Genomic DNA, 23,109 nt, shown 5'->3' with positions numbered 1-23,109 from the left:
GTCTACCTGACCTTGGCTTGGTATCAAGAGATCCCTGAATTTTCCACTTCTTATTAAGTGATTGAACAGTACTGACTGGCATTTTCAAGGCTTTGGATATCTTTTTATATCCTTTTCCATCTTTATAAAGTTCCATTACCTTGTTACGCAGGTCTTTTGACAGTTCTTTTCTTCTCCCCATGGCTCAGTATCTAGCCTGCTCAGTACATCCACGTGAGAGATAACAAACTCATTGACTATTTATACACAGACACCAATTGCAATTTTAAAAGCCACAGGTGTGGGGAAATTAACCTTTAATTGCCATTTAAACCTGTGTGTCTGTAACAAGGCCAAATATTCAAGGGTATGTAAACTTTTGATCAGGGCCATTTGGGTGATTTCTGTTATGATTTAAAAAGGAGTCAAACAACTATGTGATAATAAATGGCTTCATATGATCACTATCCTTAAGACAGGTGTGTTTTTTTTTCCCATGATCAGTCTTTTTTCAAAATCAATGGCAAAATTTCAGTTTCTTCCAGGGTATGCAAACTTTTGAGCACAACTGTATATCACAGAGGACAATCTGCATTCTTCTGCACGAAAGCTGCGCATGGGATGCTCTTGGACTTTCCAGCATGACAATGACCCTAAGCACAAGGCCAAGTTGACCCTCCAGTGGTTACAGCAGAAAAAGGTGAAGGTTCTGGAGTGGCCATCAGTCTCCTGACCTTAATATCATCAAGCCACTCTGGGGAGATTGTGGACCTCCACAAGTCTGGCTCATCCTTGGGAGCAATTTCCAAATGCCTGAAGGTACCACGTTCATCTGTACAAACAACAGCATGCAAGTATAAACACCATGGGACCATGCAGCCATCATACCGTTCAGGAAGGAGACACATTCTGTCTCCTAGAGATGAATGTAGTTTGGTGAGAAAAGTGCAAATCAATCCCAGAACAACAGCAAAGGACCTTGTGAAGATGCTGGAGGAAACAGGTAGACAAGTATTTATATCCACTGTAAAATGAGTCCTATATCGATATAACCTGAGAGGCTGCTCAGCAAGGAAGAAGCCACTGCTCCAAAACCACCATAAAAAAAAAGCCAGACTACAGTTTGCATGTGCACATGGGGACAAAGATCTTAGTTTTTGGAGAAATTTCCTCTGGTCAGATGAAACAAAAATTAAACTTTTTGGCCATAATGACCATTATGTTTGGAGGAAAAAGGGTGAGGCTTGCAAGTCAAAGAACACCATCCCAACTGTGAAGCATGGGGGTGGCAGCATCATGATGTGGGGGTGCTTTGCTGCAGGAGAGACTGGTGCACTTCACAAAATAGATGGCATCATGAGGAAGGAAAATTTATGTGTATATATTGATGCAACATTCAAGACATCAGCCAGGAAGTTGGGTCTTCCAAATGGGTCTTCCAAATAGACAATGACCCCAAGCATACCTCAAGTTGTGGCAAAATGGCTTAAGGACAACAAAGTCAAGGTATTGGAGTGACCATCACAAAGCCCTGACCTCAATCCGATAGAAAATTTGTGGGCAGAACTGAAAAAGCATGTGCGAGCAAGGAGGCCTACAAATCTGACTCAGTTACACCGGTTCTGTCTGGAGGAATGGGCCAAAATTCCAGCAACTTATTTTGGGTAGCCTTCCACAAGCTTCTCACAAAGTCTGACCCAAGTTAAACATTTTAAAAGAAATGCTATCAAATACTAACAAAGTGTATGCAAACTTCTGACCCACTGGGAATGTGATGAAAGAAATAAAAGCTGAAATAAATAATTCTCTCTACTATTATTCTGACATTTCACTTTCATTATTAAAAGGTGTTTTTTTTTTTACATATAAAAAAACATATATAAAAAATAACAATATTTGGAATTATATTATTTACAACCCTTCCACACGAACATTAACCACCCCACCGCCCAACACAAACAGATACCCCAGTGGTCAAATACAATTGACAAAGACACACAAACAAACAATAAAATGGAAGGAAAAATGTATATGTGCAAAAACAAAAAGGCTACAACATACACATTTAAAACAACACGTCTCCCTCCACTGTCCCTCCCCAAGAACATATATATGTTGCCTAGCCATTTATATGACGACTCTTCCCAAGCTGCCACCCTGCCCATCTCCTCACACCACTCACGAAACGAGGGGGCTCCAGCTGACTTCCATCCTCTAAGGATAACATGTCTGCCGACCATAACACCGGCCAGGATCCAATTCTTCATGTACTTATCTCCTACATCAATGACCGCCCCGTCACCCAAAATACAGAGCCTGGGGCAAAAGGAGATCTGAGTACCCAATACGACGGCCATAAAATTCTGGACCCTCAACCAGAACTCCTGTATCTTACGACACCCCCAAAAAATATGGGCGGTGTCTCCATCTTCTAAATGGCATCGCCAGCAGGTGGGTGTGTCCTTAAGACCATGTCTATTCAATTTAGAAGGGGTCCAATAAAATCTATGTAGAATCTTAAATTGCATAAGGCGCACCCTTGCATCTCTAGATGCAGACTTGATGTTTTTAAGAATCCTAGCCCACACTCCCTCCAAAATCAAATTTAAATCTTCCTCCCATAATCTTTAATTAGCAGGGAGTAATACACTGATGCCTCATGACTTTTTCCAAAAGCAGTAATCGCCACTCCCAAAAACAGTGCAGAGTACATGCCGCAGCTGTAAATAGTTAAAATTGAGATCTGGGAATCCCAAAATTTTGAACCAAATTTTCAAAAAGTCTCAATACTCCACTCTCATATAGGTCACCGAGTGTATTAACCCCCCTCACAATCCAATCTGACCAACAGAAAGGGGACTTATTAATGCATAGTTTAGGGTTCTGCCATATGCTCGAGGCTACGTTTAAATAAATATCCGAATTAAACACTCTGGACACTTTTGTCCATATCGAGTGTAAATGCAAAATAACAGGGTGTGACTTCTCCGATTAATTTGATCGAAAGGCTATGCAGACGCGAGATGGGGCAAGAGCTTCCTTTTCGATACAAAACCAGGGAGGGGCTCTCTCAGGTGGAAGCGACCAATGAGCCAAATGTCTGAGACCGAATGCATAATAATAAAACAAAATCTTGGGTAGGCCTAACCCACCTTTGTCAATCGGCCTATGTAACTTATTGAATTTAACCTGGCATGCTTACCATTCCAAATGAAGGACTTCGCTATGCTATCAAATTGCTTGAAATGAGAGAGGGGGACATTTATTGGGAGAGATTGTAACAGGTAGTTGAATTTTGGAATACAATTCATTTTAATTAAATTAACCTTCCCAATCATCGATAAGTGTAATGAAGCCCACCTGTCCACATCATTCGAAAATCTTTTTATTAAGGGATCAAAATGAACTCTGACTAAATCAGACAAATTTGCTGGAAATAAAATTCCCAAATACTTAATTCCCTGTTTGGGCCACGGGAAAGTGCCCGGCTGGAAGGCCGTTACTGGACAGTACGCTGTCAAAGCGAAAGCTTCGGATTTAGACCAATTGACTTTGTATCCTGAGAACTTGGAAGAGGAATTAATAATTCTGTGGAGGCAAGGCATAGATCTAGTGGGATCGGAGACGAATAATAAAACATCATCTGAGTAAAGCAGAAGCTTATGCGCCACACCTCCCGCCGTCACCCCTGGAAAATCATCCTCCTTTCTTATCGTGGCTGCTAATGTTTCCAGGGCAAGACAGAACAATAATGGGGAAAGAGGGCAACCATGCCGAGTGCCCCTATTCAGAGTAAAATAATCTGAAATGAATCCATTTGTTTGTACCGCTGCTACGGGGTGTTTTATAAAGTAACTTAATCCAACCAATAAATGTACTCCCGAACTCCCAAAATCTTACAAATATAATCCCATTCTACCATATCAAATGCCTTTTCGGCATCAAGTGAGATGGCAGCGACCGGAGACTGATCATTCGCTACTGACCACATGATACTGATGAGACACCTGTTATCAGAAGAGCTACGGCCCCGAATAAATCCCACCTGATCTACATGTATAAGAGATGTCATAACCTTACTTAATCGGTTAGCCAGAATTTGACAATATTTTTACATCTAATTGGATCAGGGAGATTGGACGGTAACTTTTACACTCACTTGGATCTTTGTCCTTTTTAAGAATCAGACTGATCCGGGCTTGTGTCATGGTTGGAGGAAGCTTTCCATTCTTTAATGATTCAGTATAAACTTCTAACAAAAGTGGAGCCAGTTCCGTGGCATAGGATCTAAAAAATTCTGCGGCAAAACCATCTGTCCCCGGAGCCTTGCCAGTAGGTAGGGACTTAATTACCTCGTCAAGCTCCTCCAAGGTCATCTCAGAATCAAGAGTTTTTTTTGCTCAATCATCCATTTAGGAAGATCTAATGGTTCCACAAAGTTTCTAATATCTTCATCAGTAGACCAAGATGAGGAACTATGGAGATCAAAGTAGAATTCTTTAAAAGCATTATTAATATCAATGGCCGAGGTAAAAATTTCACCACCAGCAGATTTCACTGAGGGAATGATAGAAAGAGACTCTCTCTGCTTTATTTTTTTTTATTTATTTTTTTTTTTTTTTTTTCTTTATTTATCACACATTATACATTTGCACATACACGGTGAAATTCTTCTTTTTCACATATCCCAGCTAGGCTGGGGTCAGAGTGCAGGGTCAGCCATGATACGGCGCCCCTGGAGCAGATAGGGTTAAGGGCCTTGCTCAAGGGCCCAACAGTGGCATCTTGGCAGTGCTGGGGCTTGAACCCCCGACCTTCTGATCAGTAACCCAGAGCCTTAACCGCTGAGCTGCCACTGCCCTTTATATATCTAGCCAAAAGCTTCCCTACCTTGTCACCCAACTCAAAGTATGACTGTCTTGCCCTGAATATAATCAAAACTCCACTTTCCGTGACAAAATAGTATTATCTATATTTCGGCGCTTCAGCTCTGCCTCTACACTTTTAATATTCTCTTCCAACTCCACGAGTTCTCGTGCTTTGGATTTTTTTTTAATGAATGAGGCATACTGTATGATCCGACCCCTAAGAACCGCCTTAAGTGCCTCCCAAGCCATGCCCACAGAGGATACTGAGGACCATATAAACATTGATTTCAGTCTTTAACGTTTGTTGGAAATCAGGATTTTGCAAAAGGGACACATTAAGGCGCCAACTATATGATTTCTTTTTCTCTGTATATGGCAACACCTCTAAACTCACCAGGGCATGATCTGAGACTAAGATATTTCCAATTGAGCAATCAACAACAGATGAAATGAGGGATTTGGATATCAAAAAAAGTTCTATTCTAGAATAAATCTTATGGACTGATGAAAAAAATGTATAGTCCCTACCAGATGGGTTCAAAAGTCTCCAAATATCTGTAAGACCAAGATTTTTACACATCCTGTGAAGCGTCAATGTTGCTCTAGGGGGTTTACACACTTTTGCTTCACTATGATCAAGGACTGAGTCCATCAAAAGATTAAAGTCTCCTCCCAATATTATATCATGAGGGGTGCCAGCGGTTTGCAGCATCCCTTCAAGATCTATAAAAAAGCCCTGATCATCAGCGTTAGGTTCATAAATATTAGCCAAAATCAACCTTTGCCCTTGAATTTCAGCTAAAACAATAATGACTCTTCCTAATTTATCTTTAACCTGTTTGAGACATTTGAATTGTAAATGTTTATTTACAAATATAATGACTCCCTTGCTCTTACTTGAGCCAGCACTAAAAAAAAACATGTCCACCCCATATCTTCCCAAATTTTTCAGCTTCCTGCGGGGAGAGATGTGTTTCTTGAAGAAACACTATCATATTTTTTACGTTTAAGAAAAGTAATAACCTTCCTTCTTTTTATGGGGTGCCCCAACCCATTCACATTCCATGTGGAGAGAGAGAGAGTACACTCATTAACATTTGACATTTTGATATAGTAAAAATTATAAACTGAGTGTCAAAAACAAAATTATACAGACCACATTCCCCATTAGTGTAACAATCAAACCCCGAACTCCCCCCCCCCAAACAAAACAAACAGAAAAAAGAAAAACGTGCGCATTAACCCTGTGCACGAGAGAGCCAACCAGCGACAATCCCTTTAAACTCAAAAGGTCCATGAATGCCCACGAGCCCCCACGACAACTTTGCCGTCGGATTGCTCAATTTTTCCTCACAAATTTGCGAGGCAAAATTACATAACAGAAAATACTTTGTAAAATAAACCCCAGCAAATAGGAAGAATAAACACAAAGGAGGAGTAGATTCATTCACAGAACTGTCTCAAAGGTGTGATCTTCCACAAAACAAACTCCAGCTGATATAAAACTGTTCAGATTCCTCGGACAAATGAATGTTCAGTGAGCCAGCTGTTATGAGTTCAGCGGATGACGTAATCATTCCAATGTTGCATAAAAATACTCAAAACAAACCACAGTCAGCAGGAGGAATAAGCACAAAGAACGAACCGATTAATCCACAGCTGTTCCAAAGAAATGTTATTCAATAGAACAAGCTCCAGCCACTAGACGGAACCAATGCAAAAGGAAACAAAACTGGCATCCCGGTTCCCCGGATGGTCGAGTCAATTCACTCGGAGGCCGCATAAAAGTATATACCATAACTTACACAATCCGTCAACTTTATAAAAGACATCCTTTGTGTGAGCATGTAGATATTTTGCGGTCATCCGTAGTGTCCACTCTCAAACTGGCCAGGAACTTCAATGCACTGTATGCATTGATGAAAGACTACTTTTCTTTAAGGAAAAGTGTTATTCACAAAACAAACTCCAGCCGCTTGGCGGAGCCAACGCAGTTTACTCGCTTATTGATTCAATAAAAGACATTGCCTGATTGGGACATGTAAATACTTTGCGACCGACCTTCGTTTCTATTCTCAGTTTGGCCAGAAACATCAGAGCAAATGAGATCTTTCGCTGATGTAAGAGTTTCTTACATTCCTTGAACCAATCGCGTTTCTCTCTTGTCGAACTCGCAAAGTGCTGGAACAAGAAAATATTATGGTTCTTCCAAGAAAGCTTTCCTTTCATCCTCGCCTGGCGCAACACCAGATCTCTATCGGACGATCTCAGAAATCTGGCCAGAATCGGTCGGGGCCTGTCTCCCTCAGCAAATCTGTGAGCTGGGACTCTGTGAGCTCGCTCGATTTCCAGCTTGTTATGTCGAGCAGACTCGGGGAAAAGCTCGTCTAGGAATTTCACCATATTTCTGCCCTCCTCATGCTCAGGAATTCCAACAATTCTAACATTATTCCTGCGGCTTCTATTCTCAAGATCTTCAAGCTTTTCAAGGAGATGTTCCAAATCAACTTTGGTCGTGGGCAGATTAGCGGTTAATTCCCTCTCCGAAGATTCCAGACAATCGATTCATCTCTCAACATCAGTCACTCTTGTAACTATCTCAGAAATTTTTCCATCACCGTAATCGATCGACATATTGCAGCGAGATCCTCCAAGTCAACAAGAACCTTCGTCAACATCACCGACATGTTGGACAACTGACGCTGGACCTCCTCTCCAGCCGCACCATCCAAATTGAGTCCCTGGTCTGTAGGTCTGTCGGGGCTTTCATCCTGAACACGTAAGTGTCTTTTATTGTCTCCAGAGCCCGAGGATTTTGACTTCTTTGCCATGTTTTGCATCAAAGAGCAAATGTGTAACTGGGTGTATCAAATTTCACCAGAATATAACATGAAAATAATAACAAATTTAGCAGTGCGCAGAGCTCGTCGCTCACATGTCTGCTTCTTGCATGGCGTCACGTGACCCAGTTGACATTTCACATTCTTAAAATATAGTGATCCTAACTGACCAAAGACGGAATGTTTCTATGATTAAATGTCAGGAATTGTGAAAAACTGAGTTTAAATGTATTTGGCTTAGGTGTATGTAAACTTCTGACTTCAAATGTTTATATGTTTTCTAATCATCTAAATAAGCTTAAATTATTATCTATTTAACAGAACATTGTTACAATTTTTAATTATGCATATTTCATGAAGAATTGCCACTTAAATAGTGCTTAGTTATAATGACTCACCAGTTGGCCAATCCGATCCAAGTTGTCCAGGAAATACTTCACTGATTCACTCTGTTAAAAAACACCACAAAAAGGATATAATATTTTTAGCATGTACTGAAAAAGAACATTTCAGGTTATTCCCATTTACAAATATTTTAACTTAAACTCACACTAAATATATCAATGCATTTATTGCTTGGGTTATTAGCAAATAAGGTTGTATGAAGTGATTTAAAAATTAGTCTCTTTTTAAAAAAAACTAGTCTACAAAACATCAAGTTTGTAGAAACACAATATTTGTGTACATGTTGGTTTCATATTTTTTTGAAAAATATTTATAGCATTTTCTACACATTTAATAACTTTTCAAATGTAAAGCAGTGTAACCCATCAAGAAAAAAAAATATTAAAATACTTTCCCTGCACCTTTAATACGTTTCAAAGTTTTCAAACATATTTTTCAAGGTAAATACATTTAAGTTACGAATATCAAGTTTTCATTTCATTGACCTGAACAAAATGTGCCTTTTCATAGATGTCAAAAGTCATGAGGGTCTGAAGGGGTCCTCTCTGTTTTGTTTTTTGTTTTTGTCACATGACGACAAAATGGCATATTAGCATGTTGGTGGCATGTTGGTTACACCACCTGACTTTGATTTGGTGGACAAAATAATTTTCAATATGAATAATATTTTAAACCAAAATTGTTTCACCGCTTATTGATTTAAAAAAAAAAAGTAATAATTATTCCAAACTACTTTTTAAAAAAATAACGAGCTTTTAATTTTTGTAATTTTATTTTTTTCTTCTGTCTCTGGATGGTTACCACTTTTTCCTGTAACCCCCAAAATATCAAAATGACTCTGAACTCAGAAATTGAAAACATGCTCATCACAGTAGATGTGTATTCCAGTATTTGTTTTGTATGAATTGCAATTTTTTTTTTTTTTTTTTGACATTATTTAATGTATAGGTTAATGTAGTATATTTAATTAAAAGACTCGGGTGAGAGGGCAAAAGTAGTAGTTCTTTACTCAAAGCACAATAAAAGTTTAAAGTTCTCTACATAACCCTCATTCTCACATTGTGCTTTATTTGCAAAATTCTCTCTTAGCATTTTTTATGAAAACAAATAGGGCAATGGGTTGCCAAAAGTTGTTCTAATTCAGGAATGGAAAGTCTTAAAGTAACAGGATGTTCCTATGTTTGTCTGAAAACTATGCAGGACACCCATACCACACAGTGCCCGTCAGCAGAACTCCAAACGAGAACAGCTTACTCAAACATTTAGCTTTTACACGCAACACTCATAATCTCTGGTTACTTCGTAAAAAGCTGTGGGGTGTGAGATGAAAAATCACTTGAGTATTGCTTGCCTGGACCAACTTTCTTAAGTGCTTAACACATTTCACAGTCATGACCACACTGCATTAGGTTCTGTTTACATTTATATAGACCATTGGCTATAATAAATGGATGGTATAATCTACAAAGATTACAAATGAACATGCAAATGAAGGGCAATATCTCAAATGGCTACAGCCAGAGAGTTGTACCAGCTTGCACAACTACAGGAGAATCAGGTCAAAGGTCAGTATGAAAACCCAATCCATAAATTAAACTGACTAATGAGATGTCTGCAACACTGGACAATCGAAGTTGGGATGCTATGTTCACACTGGTCTCTTCCAAGAATTCATTATTTCTTCTGCCTTCATAAACCACAATCTACTGATAACTAGACTCCCCAGAATAAAGCAATAGGGAGATGTACTAAATTGCTGTGAGTATTATTTCCTGACAAAGTTGTTTTCACGCAGGCTTTTGTATGACAGACACTGCGGCCTTGGCCTTTCAGTGAAGATTGTTTAGAAAAGAAAAGTGTGTGTGTGTGTGTGTGTGTGTGTGTGTGTGTCACAAAGCCCCATGTTCCCAACAGGAAACAGCTCTGTGTGAAAACAGGGGATTAGTAGAACAGCGCCTGCCCCTCTATAAAAGACTGCATCCCAGCCTCCACACAGACAGAGGAACATAATCATCATCAAGGCTTAGTGCAACACAGGCAGGAAATCACACAGATATCTGATAGTAATACCTGTAGCATTTATCAATCCCTCATTAAAATAAGCACTCACAATTAAAGCATTCTTTCCTATAAAATATCCTACAGTATTAGCAGTGGATCATTACAAAGGGACAAATTATTCTAAATTAAATCATTAAATACATAATGAAACCAAAACTATAAAATCATTAAATCACTAAATACATAAAAACAAATTCTGTTGTATTTCATTTTAGCACTAGTTTGCCTCCATGTGTTCATTTTAGCATTATCCTTGTTTTTGTTTTCATTTATTATCCAAGCACAAGCTTCACGTCTTTTCATTTTCAGGGTTACGTTTGTTGGCATGTCACTTAATGACAGTGGATGTCACTTTTCAAAATAGATTTATTTGGACTGTCTGGCTAGTCAGTTTAGTCACATGTTTTTCACACCGCCAACATGATCACACAGGAAATTGGAATGTTGCCTCCGAATGTTCCAGTACCCATTATGCCGAGTTACTGACAAGTGCCATCGCCATGGTAGAGCTAACAAAATATGCATTTCTCTTCAATGTATTGCATCCTTTACAGCTAAAAAAAACTCACTTTACAACTCGCTTTTGGTGCCTCTCTGTGGACATTTCACCCAGAAACTGGAGCTCACGTGTGCCTTTATGTGCAAAAACACTTCAGCCACTGGGGGCAGTTCTTCAAATTTCGGGAAGCACAGAGAGAGTTAAGCTAACAAAAAAGTCAACCTACTGTTTCCGAATTCACATTTGAGCTTGTTATATGGAAATTTCTTGTTAAATCTTTTTAATTAAGTTGCCAACCAAAATATTGACAATTACTTAATTTTAATCTATTTAGAAAATGCAAGGGAAATGTTGGCCCGAAATAAATGCTGTACATGACAGTAACTTATGTGTGCGGACCATTCTTAAAAGCATTAAACATTATATTCAAATTGAAAATGCATGACATGATGTTGATTCTGTGTGAGAAGGTAATTATAGAAGAGGACGTTCTATTTTGAAAAGTGATGCCCACAGTTGCTGAGTGACATGCCGATTACCATGACCCTCAAAATGAAAAAACATGAAGCTTGTGCTAAAATCGACACAAAGATAATGCAAAAATGAAAATGAACGCAAACTAGTGCTGAAATTAAATAGGTACATTTGTTTATTTATTTAGTGATTTAATGACTAAATTAATTATAATATATAACTTTACATAATATAGAATAAAACTGTTTAGTTATATTTAAAAATGTATATAATGATTTAATTTTGAATTATTTGGTCCTCCATAGATTATATGGGTTAAAACGATAAACCGGCAGAAATATTTACAGCATTGTTTCCTTTGTGGTTATGTAAAACACTAATTAACTCCCCCAGGGGTACTTTAAGGTACAGTACCTCTGGTCCCATGGGCTCGCTACTGCACGGACGCCTTTAACGGTTGCGCACTGTCACCATGTCAACAAACGCATCTCCCGCTGAAAGCATTTAAACGCGCTCCTCCAGCGAACATGAATAGGGGGAAATGGGCCCCATGGCCGCGAGCTGGGCCCCATGGGAGTTATAGACCCCCGGGTTTTCAGTTCGTATAAGCCTGTGCGTTAAGGTGCCTGTGGTGGTGGGGGTGTTGTCGAGCGCCGGTTTGTGAATGGAGAGCGAGTTCGGGAGATGACAGCGGTAAGGATTTACACCTGGAGTGAATTATCTCAAACGCTGTTTTCTATTGCAGTGAGAGCTGGAGAGGGATAAGAGCGAGCCAGACCGCCAGAGAGAAGAAAGAAAAAGCATGCAGCTATTTATGTTGTGTGTTTTGTGTGCTTGCGATAGACACTGAAAAGTGTGTTCAATAAAAAAGGACTCCCATCGGATTGTATAACTGGCTCCTGCTTCCTCCTTGCTTTGAGTGACCTAGATCTTGCCACAGTGGTGCCAAAACCTGGGATTTTTTTGAAGGAAGGAAACGTCATCATGGAGTCCTCACCGCTGGCCGTCAAGACCATTGCCGTCATCCACCAGGCTCAACATCAAGCAGAGGACCAGCAGGTGTTATGGAGCTTAGTACCCCAGGCGGGGTCTTCCACCGCGACTCCAGCCATGACTATGGCCACTCCCCAAGACACGCTCTCTAAGATGGGACCGCAAGATGTTACATCAAGCTGTTTAAGCAAATGGCCAAGGTGTGGAAGTGGCCAAACACCCAGTGGGCGGTCCACCTTCTGCCGCTGTTGACTGGGGAAGCCCAGCTCGCGGCCCAAAAACTTCTGGTCAACAACCTCCTGGTGTATGAGGATTTGAAGAGAGCCATCTTGCAGTGGGTAGGTCTCAGCCCAGAGCAGCATCGCCAGTACTTCCGCTCACTGACACTTGCTGAGCACGTGATGCCTGCCGGAGATGGCTGCTGGATGGACAATGTGACGTCGAGGCCATAACCAATCTGGTGGTATTGGAACAATTCATTACCCAGTTACAGAAGGGGACAGTGGAGTGGGTCCAGTGCCACTGCTCGATGGCGCTTGAGGAGGCAGTCCAGCTGGCATAAGACCATATTACAGCATATCCGGGGGTCGGTGAGCCCCTGACTTCTCTCTCTCCCTTCTCCCCTCCTTTCTTCCCCTCCCCTTCCTCCTGTCCTGTTCCTATTCCCTGGAAATGGGGAGTCCCCCCTCACAAACCGGCTCCCCGGGCTCGGGGATTGGTCAAACCGCCAGTTCCCCCTGTCCCTCTCCGCTCTTTCCCCCAGGTTGATGAATTTGCCACTGCGGGTGCGGGCGTAAAGCCTGGGCCAGTCTGTTGGAGCTGTGGAGAACCTGGGTATTTCCAGGACCGATGCCGAGTGATGGAGGTGGGGGCATTGGTCCGGATCCCCGACACACCGCAGGCTGACCCTGATCGAGCTGGAGCGTACCGGATAACTGAGTATTAAGGGGGGGGGGGGTACAGTCCAAGCCTTGGTGGATAAGGGTTGTAACCAAACCTCCATCCACCAATGCTTGATTCAAGACGAAGCTTTGGGTTTTCGGGTGAATTTGAGGTGTGTGCATGGGGATTTTCACGATTACCTGTTAGTGAAGGTGATTATTCAATTTCAGGGACAAAAGCATAGTGTCGAGGCTGTGGTTAGTCCCCGCCTCTCCCATCCCCTAATTTTGGGTACGAATTGGCCGGCATTTGCTACTTTATTACAGGGAATTTGTGTAGATGGGTCCTGTAACAAAGTGTCTCGGTATGTGGTTTGCGATTCGCTGGCCAGGGAGGCGGTGCTGGGGCAGTCTACGTCAGCTCCGCGTCAGGATGACGCAAGGGAGGGGTAAGTCTTGGCTTCCCCAGCCCTTAGAGGATTCCCTGCAGGGGATTTCCCTCTGGAGCAGAAATGAGACGAGACCCTTAGGTACGCTGAACCGTCTAATGGCCCATTTCTATTGGCCAGGCATTCGCGGGGATGTTTGCAGGTGGTGTGCGGTATCCCGTGAATGTCAGCTAGTAAATTTGCCGGCCACCCCAAGAGCGACATTGCGCCCACTTCCGTTGATCGAGGTCCCCTTTGAAAGAATTGGCATGGACCTTGTCAGGCCATTAGAGCGGACTGCATGCGGGCATTGCTTTGTGTTGGTCCTGGTGGACTACACAACGTGATATCCGGAAGCAGTGCCTCTCATCAACATTTCAGTGTGAAGTGTTGCAGAGACACTCTTCAGAATTATCTCCTGAATGGGGATTCCGAAAGAAATCTTCACTGATCAGGGCACTAAGTTTATGTCACGTACACTATGCGAACTGTATGAATTATTGGGGATTAAATCAATCCAGACCAGCGTTTACTACTCCCAAACGAATGGCTTGGTTGAACAATTTAATCAGACCCTAAAGAATATGATTCGTAAGTTTGTACACGAAGACGCTCGAAATTAAGATAAGTGGCTCAGACCCCTATTATTTGCAGTGCGAGGGATCCCGCAAGCCTCCATGGGGTTCTCCCCATTTTAACTATTGTATGGGCGTCTACGTCCTATGGGAAAATTGGGAGGAGGGACCTTCAAACAGCAAAAACAAAATTCAATACATTCTTGACCTGAGAGCAAAACTCACTGGGGCAATTAACAGGAGAATTTACTCCAGGCTCAAGAATGTCAAAGCTGGCTGTATAATAGGGGTACCTCCCCCACATCGAGCTCAAAATTACTCACCAAGTGGTAAGGATCATTTGAGGTCACACGGCGAGTTGGGGAAATCAATTATGAGGTGAAACGAACGGATAGAGGTAGAGCACGTCAGATTTACCACCTCAACCTCCTAAAACCATGGAGAGAGGCGGCCCCTGTGACTTTGGGGATTGTGGTTCTGGAGAGGGAGGAGCTGAACATAAAAGCCACCGATCGAGTCATCCCGGTCACTTGTGGAGACCACCTCTCACCATCCCAAGTCACAGAGGTTTGCCAGGTTGCAAGGAGAATTCTCTGACATGTTCTCTCCTCTTTCCGGTCATATGAATCTCATAGAGCACCATATTGAAATGATCCCAGGGGTAGTGGTACGCAGTCATCCCTACCGATTACCAGACCACAAAAAAAAAGTAATTTGGGAAGAATTAAATGCCATGCTCGATATGGGGGTAATGGAAGAATTACACAGTGACTGGTCCAGCCCGGTGGTTCTGGTACCTAAGAGCGACGGGTCGGTCAGGTTCTGTGTGAATTACAGAAAAGTCAACGCGGTGTCTAAATTTTATGCGTACCCAATGCCTCGTATTGACGAATTGCTCGATCAGTTGGGCGAGGCTCACTTTTATTCGACACTGGATTCGACAAAGGGATATTGGCAGATCCTTAACACCAATGTCCTGCGAGAAAATTGCCTTTTCCACACCATTTGGGTTACACCAATTTGTGACCCTTCTGTTCAGTTTGTTCAGGGCCCCGGCTACGTTCCAGTGGCTCATGGACAGGATCCTCAGACCGCATGCTGCTTATCTGGATGACATCATTATCTACAATAATGAAATACAGCGAGCAACACACACACTTCGGTTCTGGCTCTTGAGCTCCCGCAGCAGGGCGACTGGGTGACGTCTCGGCAGCATACTTGCTCAGCAAAGTGACACCACTCTCCCATTCCTGTTAGGGTTTCCAATCGATTCTCCTCACTCAGTGCTGCACTCACTGAGAATCATGTTGACAGAGCCTTAATAATTGGTGATTCTATTGTAAGGAATGTGGAAATAGACATTGTTAAATGCATTTCAGGGGCTCGGGCATCTGACATCAGATCAAATTTCCAAGTGCTGGCTAATACTAAACATATATTTTCTAAAATTGTTATTCATGTCGGTACTAATGATGTCCGGCTTCGCTAGATCACTAGAGATAGAGGTGTGTGAACTTGCAAAAACAATGTCAGACACTGTAATATGCTTGGGCCCCCTCCCTACTCATCGTGGTGATGAGATTTATAGTAGATTAGTGTCACTGAATGGCTGGATGTCTGAGTGGTGTATAGAGAATAGCATAGGAGTTATAGACAATTGGAAGAGTTTTTAAGGTAGACCTGACCCTCCAGGGAAGGTGCCACTCTCCTCTCTAGTAATTAGGGTTTTAATAATGATAGTATTTGACTAACTGAGGCCCAGGTCAGGAAGCAGACAAACTGGCTAATCCGAACGTTTGCTAACTGCCTTGAGATGTCACATAGGTCACATAAACTACAACACATAGAGACTGTATCACCCAGATATCATATAGAGACTGTGTCTTTTCTCTGAACTACCCAACACACAACTCTCACTAAATCATTTAGAAAAAATGTGATTAAGCTCAAACTTGAAAAAAAAAAAAAAAATTAAAATTAAGATAAACATCATATAAAGGTAGGGCAACGAAACATTAGATCTCTTTCTACCAAAGCACTAATTGTAAATGAAATTATTACAGATCATAGTTTGGATGCACTCTGTTTGACTGAAACCAGGCTTAAACCAGATTAATATAATAGTTTAAATGAATCTATTCCCCCAGGTTATTGTTATAACATGAGCCTCGTCTGAAGGGTCGAGGAGGAGGTATAACTACAATTTACAGTGAAGATTTTGGTGTTATTCACAGGATATAAGTTTAAGTCTTTTGAACTAATAATGCTTAATATGACACCGTCAGATAAATAAAAAAAAAATCACTGTCATCTTTTGCCCTTGCAACAGTATATAGATCACCTGTGCCTTACCCTGGTTTCCTTGGTGAATTTGCAAATTTTCTATCTGATCTAGTAGTTAATGTAGCTAGAGCTTTAATTGTTGGTGACTTCAAAATTCACACAGATAATGAAAATGACACATTGGGATTAGCATTTATCAATATTCTCAACTCTCTTGGAGTCAGAAAAATGTGACAGGACTAACTCATCGCCATAATCATATGCTAGATTTAATTCTGTCATATGGAGTTGATGTTAATACTATAGAAATTCTACCACAGAGCGATGACATCTCAGATCATTACCTCGTCTCTTGTTTGTTGCAATCAGCTAATGTCACTCAATCTACACCACACTATCGTTCAGGTAGGAATATTCTTTCAACCACTAAAGATAGCTTCACTAATAATCTTCCAGAATTGTTCTCACGAGCAACTTCAATCCTTCACTGTCATAGGTCATGAAGAGCTAACAAAACTTATCAAAAAATCAAAAGCTACAACATGTATGTTAGATCAAATACCAACTAAGCTCTTAAAAGAGTTATTCTCAGTAATCTCAGAACCTTCTTAATATTATTAACTCCTCGCTATCCTTAGGACATGTCCCAAGAAACTTTAAAATGGCAGTTATCAAACCGCTTATTAAGAAGCCACAGCTTGATCCTAGAGAATTGGCTAATTACAGACTGATTTCAAATCTACCATTCATGTCGAAAATACTAGAAAAGGTAGTGTCCTCCCAACTATGTTCATTTCTACAGAAAAATTGAATATTAACAATTTCAGTAAGGATTTAGGCCCCATCACAGTACAGAGACTGCATTTATCAGAGTTACAAATGACTTGCTCTTATCATCTGATCGCGGCTGCATTTCTCTTCTAGTGCTTTTAGATCTTAGTGCTGCCTTCAACACGATAGATCACGACCTTCTCTTAATTAGGCTGGAGATTTATGTTGGCATTAGTGGACTTGCATTAGCATGGTTTAATTCCTATTTATCAGACCGCTACCACTTTGCATGTGTAAATGAGGAATTGTCAAATCAAACAAAAGTTAAGTATGGAGTGCCACAGGGATCAGTTTTAGGACCTCTGCTTTTCTACTTAAACATGCTTCCCCTGGGAGATATCAGGAATTATGGAATAAGTTTCCACTGTTATGCCGACGATCCCCAACTTTATATTTCTTCTAAACCCAACGAAAATTCACAATTCTCCAAATTAGCAGAGTGTATCAATTAAATCAAAGATTGGATGGCCAGAAATTTCCTTCAACTCAATTCTGACAAAACAGTAATGATTAGTAATGATAGGTGCTAATGATTGGACCAAAAACCTCTAAAAATAAGCCGCTAAAATATAATTTGACTCTCGATGGATGTACAGTTACGTCATCTTCTTCAGCAAAGAACTTAGGTGTTATATTTGATACCAATCTGTCCTTTGAAAAATCTAATTTGCAATGTTTGTAGAACAGCATTCTTCCACCTAAGAAATATTGCTAAATTACGACACATGCTCTCTGTTGCTGGTGCCGAAAAATTAATTAATGCGTTCATGACCTCAAGACTAGATTATTGTAATGCATTACTCGGAGGATGTCCAGCAAGTTCAATAAATTAACTTCAATTGGTTCAAAATGCAGATGCCAGAGTGCTGACTAGAACAAAGAAATACGATCATATTAGCCCAATTTTATCGTCGTTACATTGGCTACCTGTTAAATTTCGTATTAGTTTTAAAATTCTGTTAACTACATACAAAGCTTTGAATGGTCTAGCTCCACAGTAATTATGTGACCTTTTGACACGCTATATTCCATCACGTTCATTACGATCAAAAAATTCTGGCTTGTTAATAATTCCAAGAAGATCAAAATCCACAAAAGGAGGTCGATCCATTTCATACTTGGCTCCTAAACTATGGAAAAGTCTCCTTAACACTGTTCAGGATACAGACACACTCACTCAGTTTAGTCGACTAAAGACTCATCTATTTAGCCAGGCATACACCTAATTTATCTTTCAACTCACAATTAGGCTGCTTTAGTTAGGTCTGCCGGAACCAGAAACATCCATCATGATCTATAACTCTGCATAACATTGAATGGCATCTACGCAAATATTGTTCTATTTGTTTCCATGTCTCAACCTCAGCATTTATATCCTGAGGTTAGCAGAGCCTGCCAGATCCGTTCCTGCTTGGTGTTGGACTCCACTGCTACGTGTCGCTGAGAGATGACAACAAACTACAGCCTGTGCTAGCCAGACATCATTTTTTTACTTCAGAGGATGAACTGATGCCAACTCCAACTGTAAGACATCGGATACTTCATACGCCACTGCCTGAACCTTGGATTTAGGATGGACCCCACCGAACCTCACCGAAATGACCTGCAGGTTGAAATGCGATGCACCTCATCATTTATCTCTGCCTGCATCACCTTTGTCTTTGATGGACTACACTCTTGAAGTGGAATACACAGACACTCATTTAATTGCCAACAAAAGCCTTCATCAGCCAACTAATGAATGACAATGCATCTATGTAAACTTGTGCAGTTAATCCAGGATGGACTTCAAAGACATTAGTCATTAATCTTAAAGTTCATAAAAATCTTTATTTTATATTTTTAAAACACTGGACCTTAACACTTAATTTACAAATTTAAAACCATGACTTGCACTGCACAAAAATAACTAATATTGGCATTATATTCATGTTGTTTAGCCAGAGGAGAACCGGCCCCCACAGTGACCCTGGTTTCTCCCAAGGTTATTTTTCTCCATTAACCAACATCTTATGGAGTTTCGTGTTCCTTATAAATGTAATTATTTAATTTCTATACACATTTTACAATCATATTTAATCAAACTACACAATGATCACTGTAAGACATTATAGATATTACAGTTTAATATTTTTTTGTTTTTGTTAATGCATGATTTCCTGTAAAGCTGCTTTGAAACTGTGTGTTGTGAAAAGTGCTATACAAATACAAATGACTTGACTTGACTGGACGGCTCCCTGGCCTGAGTCGGGCAATTGGGGTTTGTGGTGGTGGGGGCATGGTCAAGCGTTGGTTTGTAAATGGAGAGCGAGTTCGGGAGATGAGAGCGGTAAGGATTTAAACCTGGAGTGAATTATCTCTAACAGCTGTTTTCTATTGCAGTGAGAGCTGGAGAGGGATAAGAATGAGCCACGCAGCAGTTTATGTTTTTGTGTGTTTTGTGTGCTTGCGACAGACACTGAAAAGAGTGTTCAATAAAAAAGGACTCACACTGGATTGTTTAACCGGCTCCCGCTTCCTCCTGACCTAGAGTTTGCCACAGCGCCCCTGACCTCCCCAGTCTCCATTCATTTTTGTTGTATGGAAAATATCCTAATTTGTATCCCACAGAAAAGTATTATTGATAATTGTTTTCAATTTAAATGAATTTTCAAATAAAAAAATCAAAAGGATGATATTTCTTTGAATAATTTTGAATCACTTTTCAATAAAAATGTGTATCACCAAATGTTGAAAATATCATGATATACTTAAAAAAAATTATATTGCCTATATATGTGGGTGAATCTCATGAAGAAAATATTATGAAAACAATCTTTTCAAAAAAATAATTTTATAAATAGGCTTATTTTTCTATATGCAAAGTATAATTACTTTTTTTTTTTTTCAGTCCTGTCAGATACTTTTCCAGGTGAGCAGAGCCAAAACACTATACTGTAGCCCCACACACAGACTTCACTGCATGATAGTCGCAGTTAACAGGGTTGTCAACTGTCAACCCTTATCTGAGCTTCCTGATTGGTTCCTAATCTGCGTGAAAATACACGATGCAGGTCATTGGCTGGCGAAGCAAAGTCTCCCTCCTCCCTCAAGCTGCCCTGAATCCCTCCATGACGGTCTGCTGAGAGTGTGGGAAAGATCTACGCTGAGGCTTTGCAGGCAACAACCAGCAAGTTCAGTGTAGAAAAGTTTGCCCATGGGTATTTGTGCAGTGAGTAAAGGGAAGCATGATTGAGCACGGCCATGTAGAGAAGCCTTAACCCCTCCCTTTCTAGCAGAGATCACTATCGCTATAGTTTGCCACGGTCTCCTCCAAATAAACAGCAGATCTACAGAAATTAGATCCAATTAAAGGCATCCCTTATGACCCTGATTCAAATATAGGCGCTAATCGCTAAAAAACACAGCCATGGAATTGGAGGGAAAAGGCTGGAAGCAAAACATCTTTAGTATAAAAAAAAAAAATTAAAAAAAATCTTTCTTTATACTCTGTTTTGATCAAACAGCATTGGTGCTGTCTTGGGAGTGCTTATACGGACCAAGCCAAGTGAAAGGGATAAATGCTTTCATAAAGCTTCAGTAAGTCCATCAGGGATACTTTTTGCTTCACACTTTGTTATATCTGAGAGTAAAACCTTCCCCGGCAGTGAACGGAGATCCCATTTAAGTGATGTTTAACTGCCAGATCCAGCAGCTGTGCTTTGTTGGTGAATAGCAGTTCCACAGTGACTGAGAACAGACATATCCCCAAATGTTATCATTTAGCTATTTGAAAGGTCGTGCCATTCTATAAATGTGAAATGAAACTGGATAGATTCTTTTTTTTCTAAAATAAAAAAAAAACATTACACTGACTGAAAGGACATAAAAACACCTAAAAATGAAAATTCTGTCATCATTTACTCACCCTCATGTTGCTTCAACCACAAACAGGAATTGGGGTTCCATACATGAATGCAAAAGCAAACGAGTTTTAAGAGCTACGGTGGGAGCAACATTTTCAGTGAATAATGACTTAAATTTTTGTCTGTTCCTTCAGAAGATGCCACTTTTTGGTCATTTTTAGAGTTAGACAGCCCCAGTTCTTTTTCATTTTATGGAAAAGAGCAGTATGAAAATTCTGCTAAACATCTTCTTGTGTGTGCTATGGAAGAAAGAAAATCATACAGGTTTTGAAACAACATAAGGGTTAGTAAATGATGACCATTTTCTTTTTGGGGTGAACTATTCCTTTAAACTTATATTTTATGATATTCTCAAAAATGTTAAGTCCATCAAAAAGCATGGAAAAATTTTAGAAACAAATTTATGCGAGAACCTGGGTAGCTTAGCAAGTAAAGACGCTGACTACCACACCTGGAGTCGCAAGTTCGAATCCAGGGCGTGCTGAGTGACTCCAGTCAGGCTTCTTAAGCAACCAATTAGCCCGGTTGCTAGGGTGGGTAGAGTCACGTTGGGTTAATCTCCTCGTGGTCGCTATAATGTGGTTCTCGCTCTCGGTGGGGCGCGTGGTGATTTGTGCGTGGATGCCGCGGAGAATAGCTTGAGCCTCCACATGTGCTATGTCTCCACAGTAACGTGCTCAATAAGCCACGTGGTAAAACGCGCGGATTGCCTGTCTCAGACGCGGAGGCAACTGAGATTCGTCCTCCGCCACCCAGATTGAGGCGAGTCACTGCACCACCACGAGGACCTAGAACGCATTGGGAATTAGGCATGCAAAATTGTGGAGAAAGGGGGAGAAAAAAAGAAAAAAAAAAGAAACTAATTTCTGCTGGGGTGAATTTCAGAGAGAAAAGCAGCCCTCTTCTGAAATTACAATGTCCGCCTCTCCTCCATAAATAACAGACTATGTAAATAATCCTCACGCAAAACAAACAGAGCTTGATTTCACAGTCCTTGGAGTGAGATTAATTGTTTGGTTTGGACATGAGAAGAGAACTCGTATTTATCCCCCACATGGAGCTTCACCTCCAGAACTTCACAGAACCTCGGGCTGTTCCCACACTGTTGATCTAGTTGCAACTGTAAATATTGCCTTTCATCTTTGTGGATAGCCTCGTAATATGATTTTTGAATTGGAGGAGACCAGAAGAAGGAAAATGGATGAGTGTCAGGGAGCTCTGAAAACAATTTGGAGACTTAAATTATGCCAGAGGTATGTTAGCAATAACATGAGCTGTGTTCCTAGAAACAAAAGATGAAAAGCCGTGTATATGCATTCATATATATGCATTCACACATATCAAAATATCAAGACATAATTGATGTTAACTCAAAAATCGTCTGTTTGTACTGTGTAACAAAGTCATATTTTAGTTAAAAATGGATTTCAGTTGTTCAGACAGGATTAAATTCACTGGAAAAGCACTAATAGATGAGCCTGTCTTCTCTATTTATGTGTCTCATGGAGCAGTCATGCCCTCAAGAGCCCTGTCTATCACATATATCTATAAAGCACAGTGACACAAAACTGCTCTCAATGTAAAAAAATGACCAAAATGTCAAACGCATGAATATACTGTGTGATTCTTCAGCTGAAAGATCTGGGCAAGGGTCTCTGGCATGTCTCACATTCGTGGCAGTAAATGGTGACTTCTGTAGAATAAGCTGTTTACCACAAATGTTATTTCTGCACTAAAGATTTTTACATGCCCTGCCAACCTAATGCATTAACACTGATATTCTAAATTCAGACTCCAATCAGAACAGAATGCTGCTGAAAACCAGCTTAACCCCTTACATTTTTAAGGATTTCATGCTTAAATGGCATACCCAAAAGTAAGTGTATAACTTGTGTATAAAAGTGTATAAAAAATGTGCAAAGATGGTCATTTGCATAGTATTAATCTATAGAAAACTTTTCTAAATTTGAAGAAAATATATAAGGATCAAGCTTAGAGACTCTCTAACAATACTACAACACTGCTGACAAAACAAAAAAATTTGTGCTAAAAATAAACTTTTCAGTTATTATTAATTTTTGACATTA

The 23,109-nt window shown here is 40.4% G+C and overlaps 1 protein-coding gene across 1 annotated transcript in view; it reads right to left on the bottom strand.

Moving 5' to 3' along the window:
• LOC127452347 (guanine nucleotide-binding protein subunit alpha-12-like) overlaps positions 1–23,109 on the bottom strand; it is an 87,796-nt gene that overhangs the window by 5,196 nt on the left and 59,491 nt on the right. Inside the window, exon 3 of the mRNA XM_051717766.1 lies at positions 8,086–8,136. Coding sequence (XP_051573726.1) covers positions 8,086–8,136 — 51 coding nt within the window. The remainder of the gene's footprint in view (positions 1–8,085; positions 8,137–23,109) is intronic.

The sequence above is a fragment of the Myxocyprinus asiaticus genome, chromosome 14, assembly GCF_019703515.2.
Source record: "Myxocyprinus asiaticus isolate MX2 ecotype Aquarium Trade chromosome 14, UBuf_Myxa_2, whole genome shotgun sequence".
NCBI classification, from domain to species: domain Eukaryota; kingdom Metazoa; phylum Chordata; class Actinopteri; order Cypriniformes; family Catostomidae; genus Myxocyprinus; species Myxocyprinus asiaticus.
The sequence above is the reverse complement of the archived record's forward strand: the minus strand, read 5'-3'. Positions and strand labels throughout refer to the sequence as shown.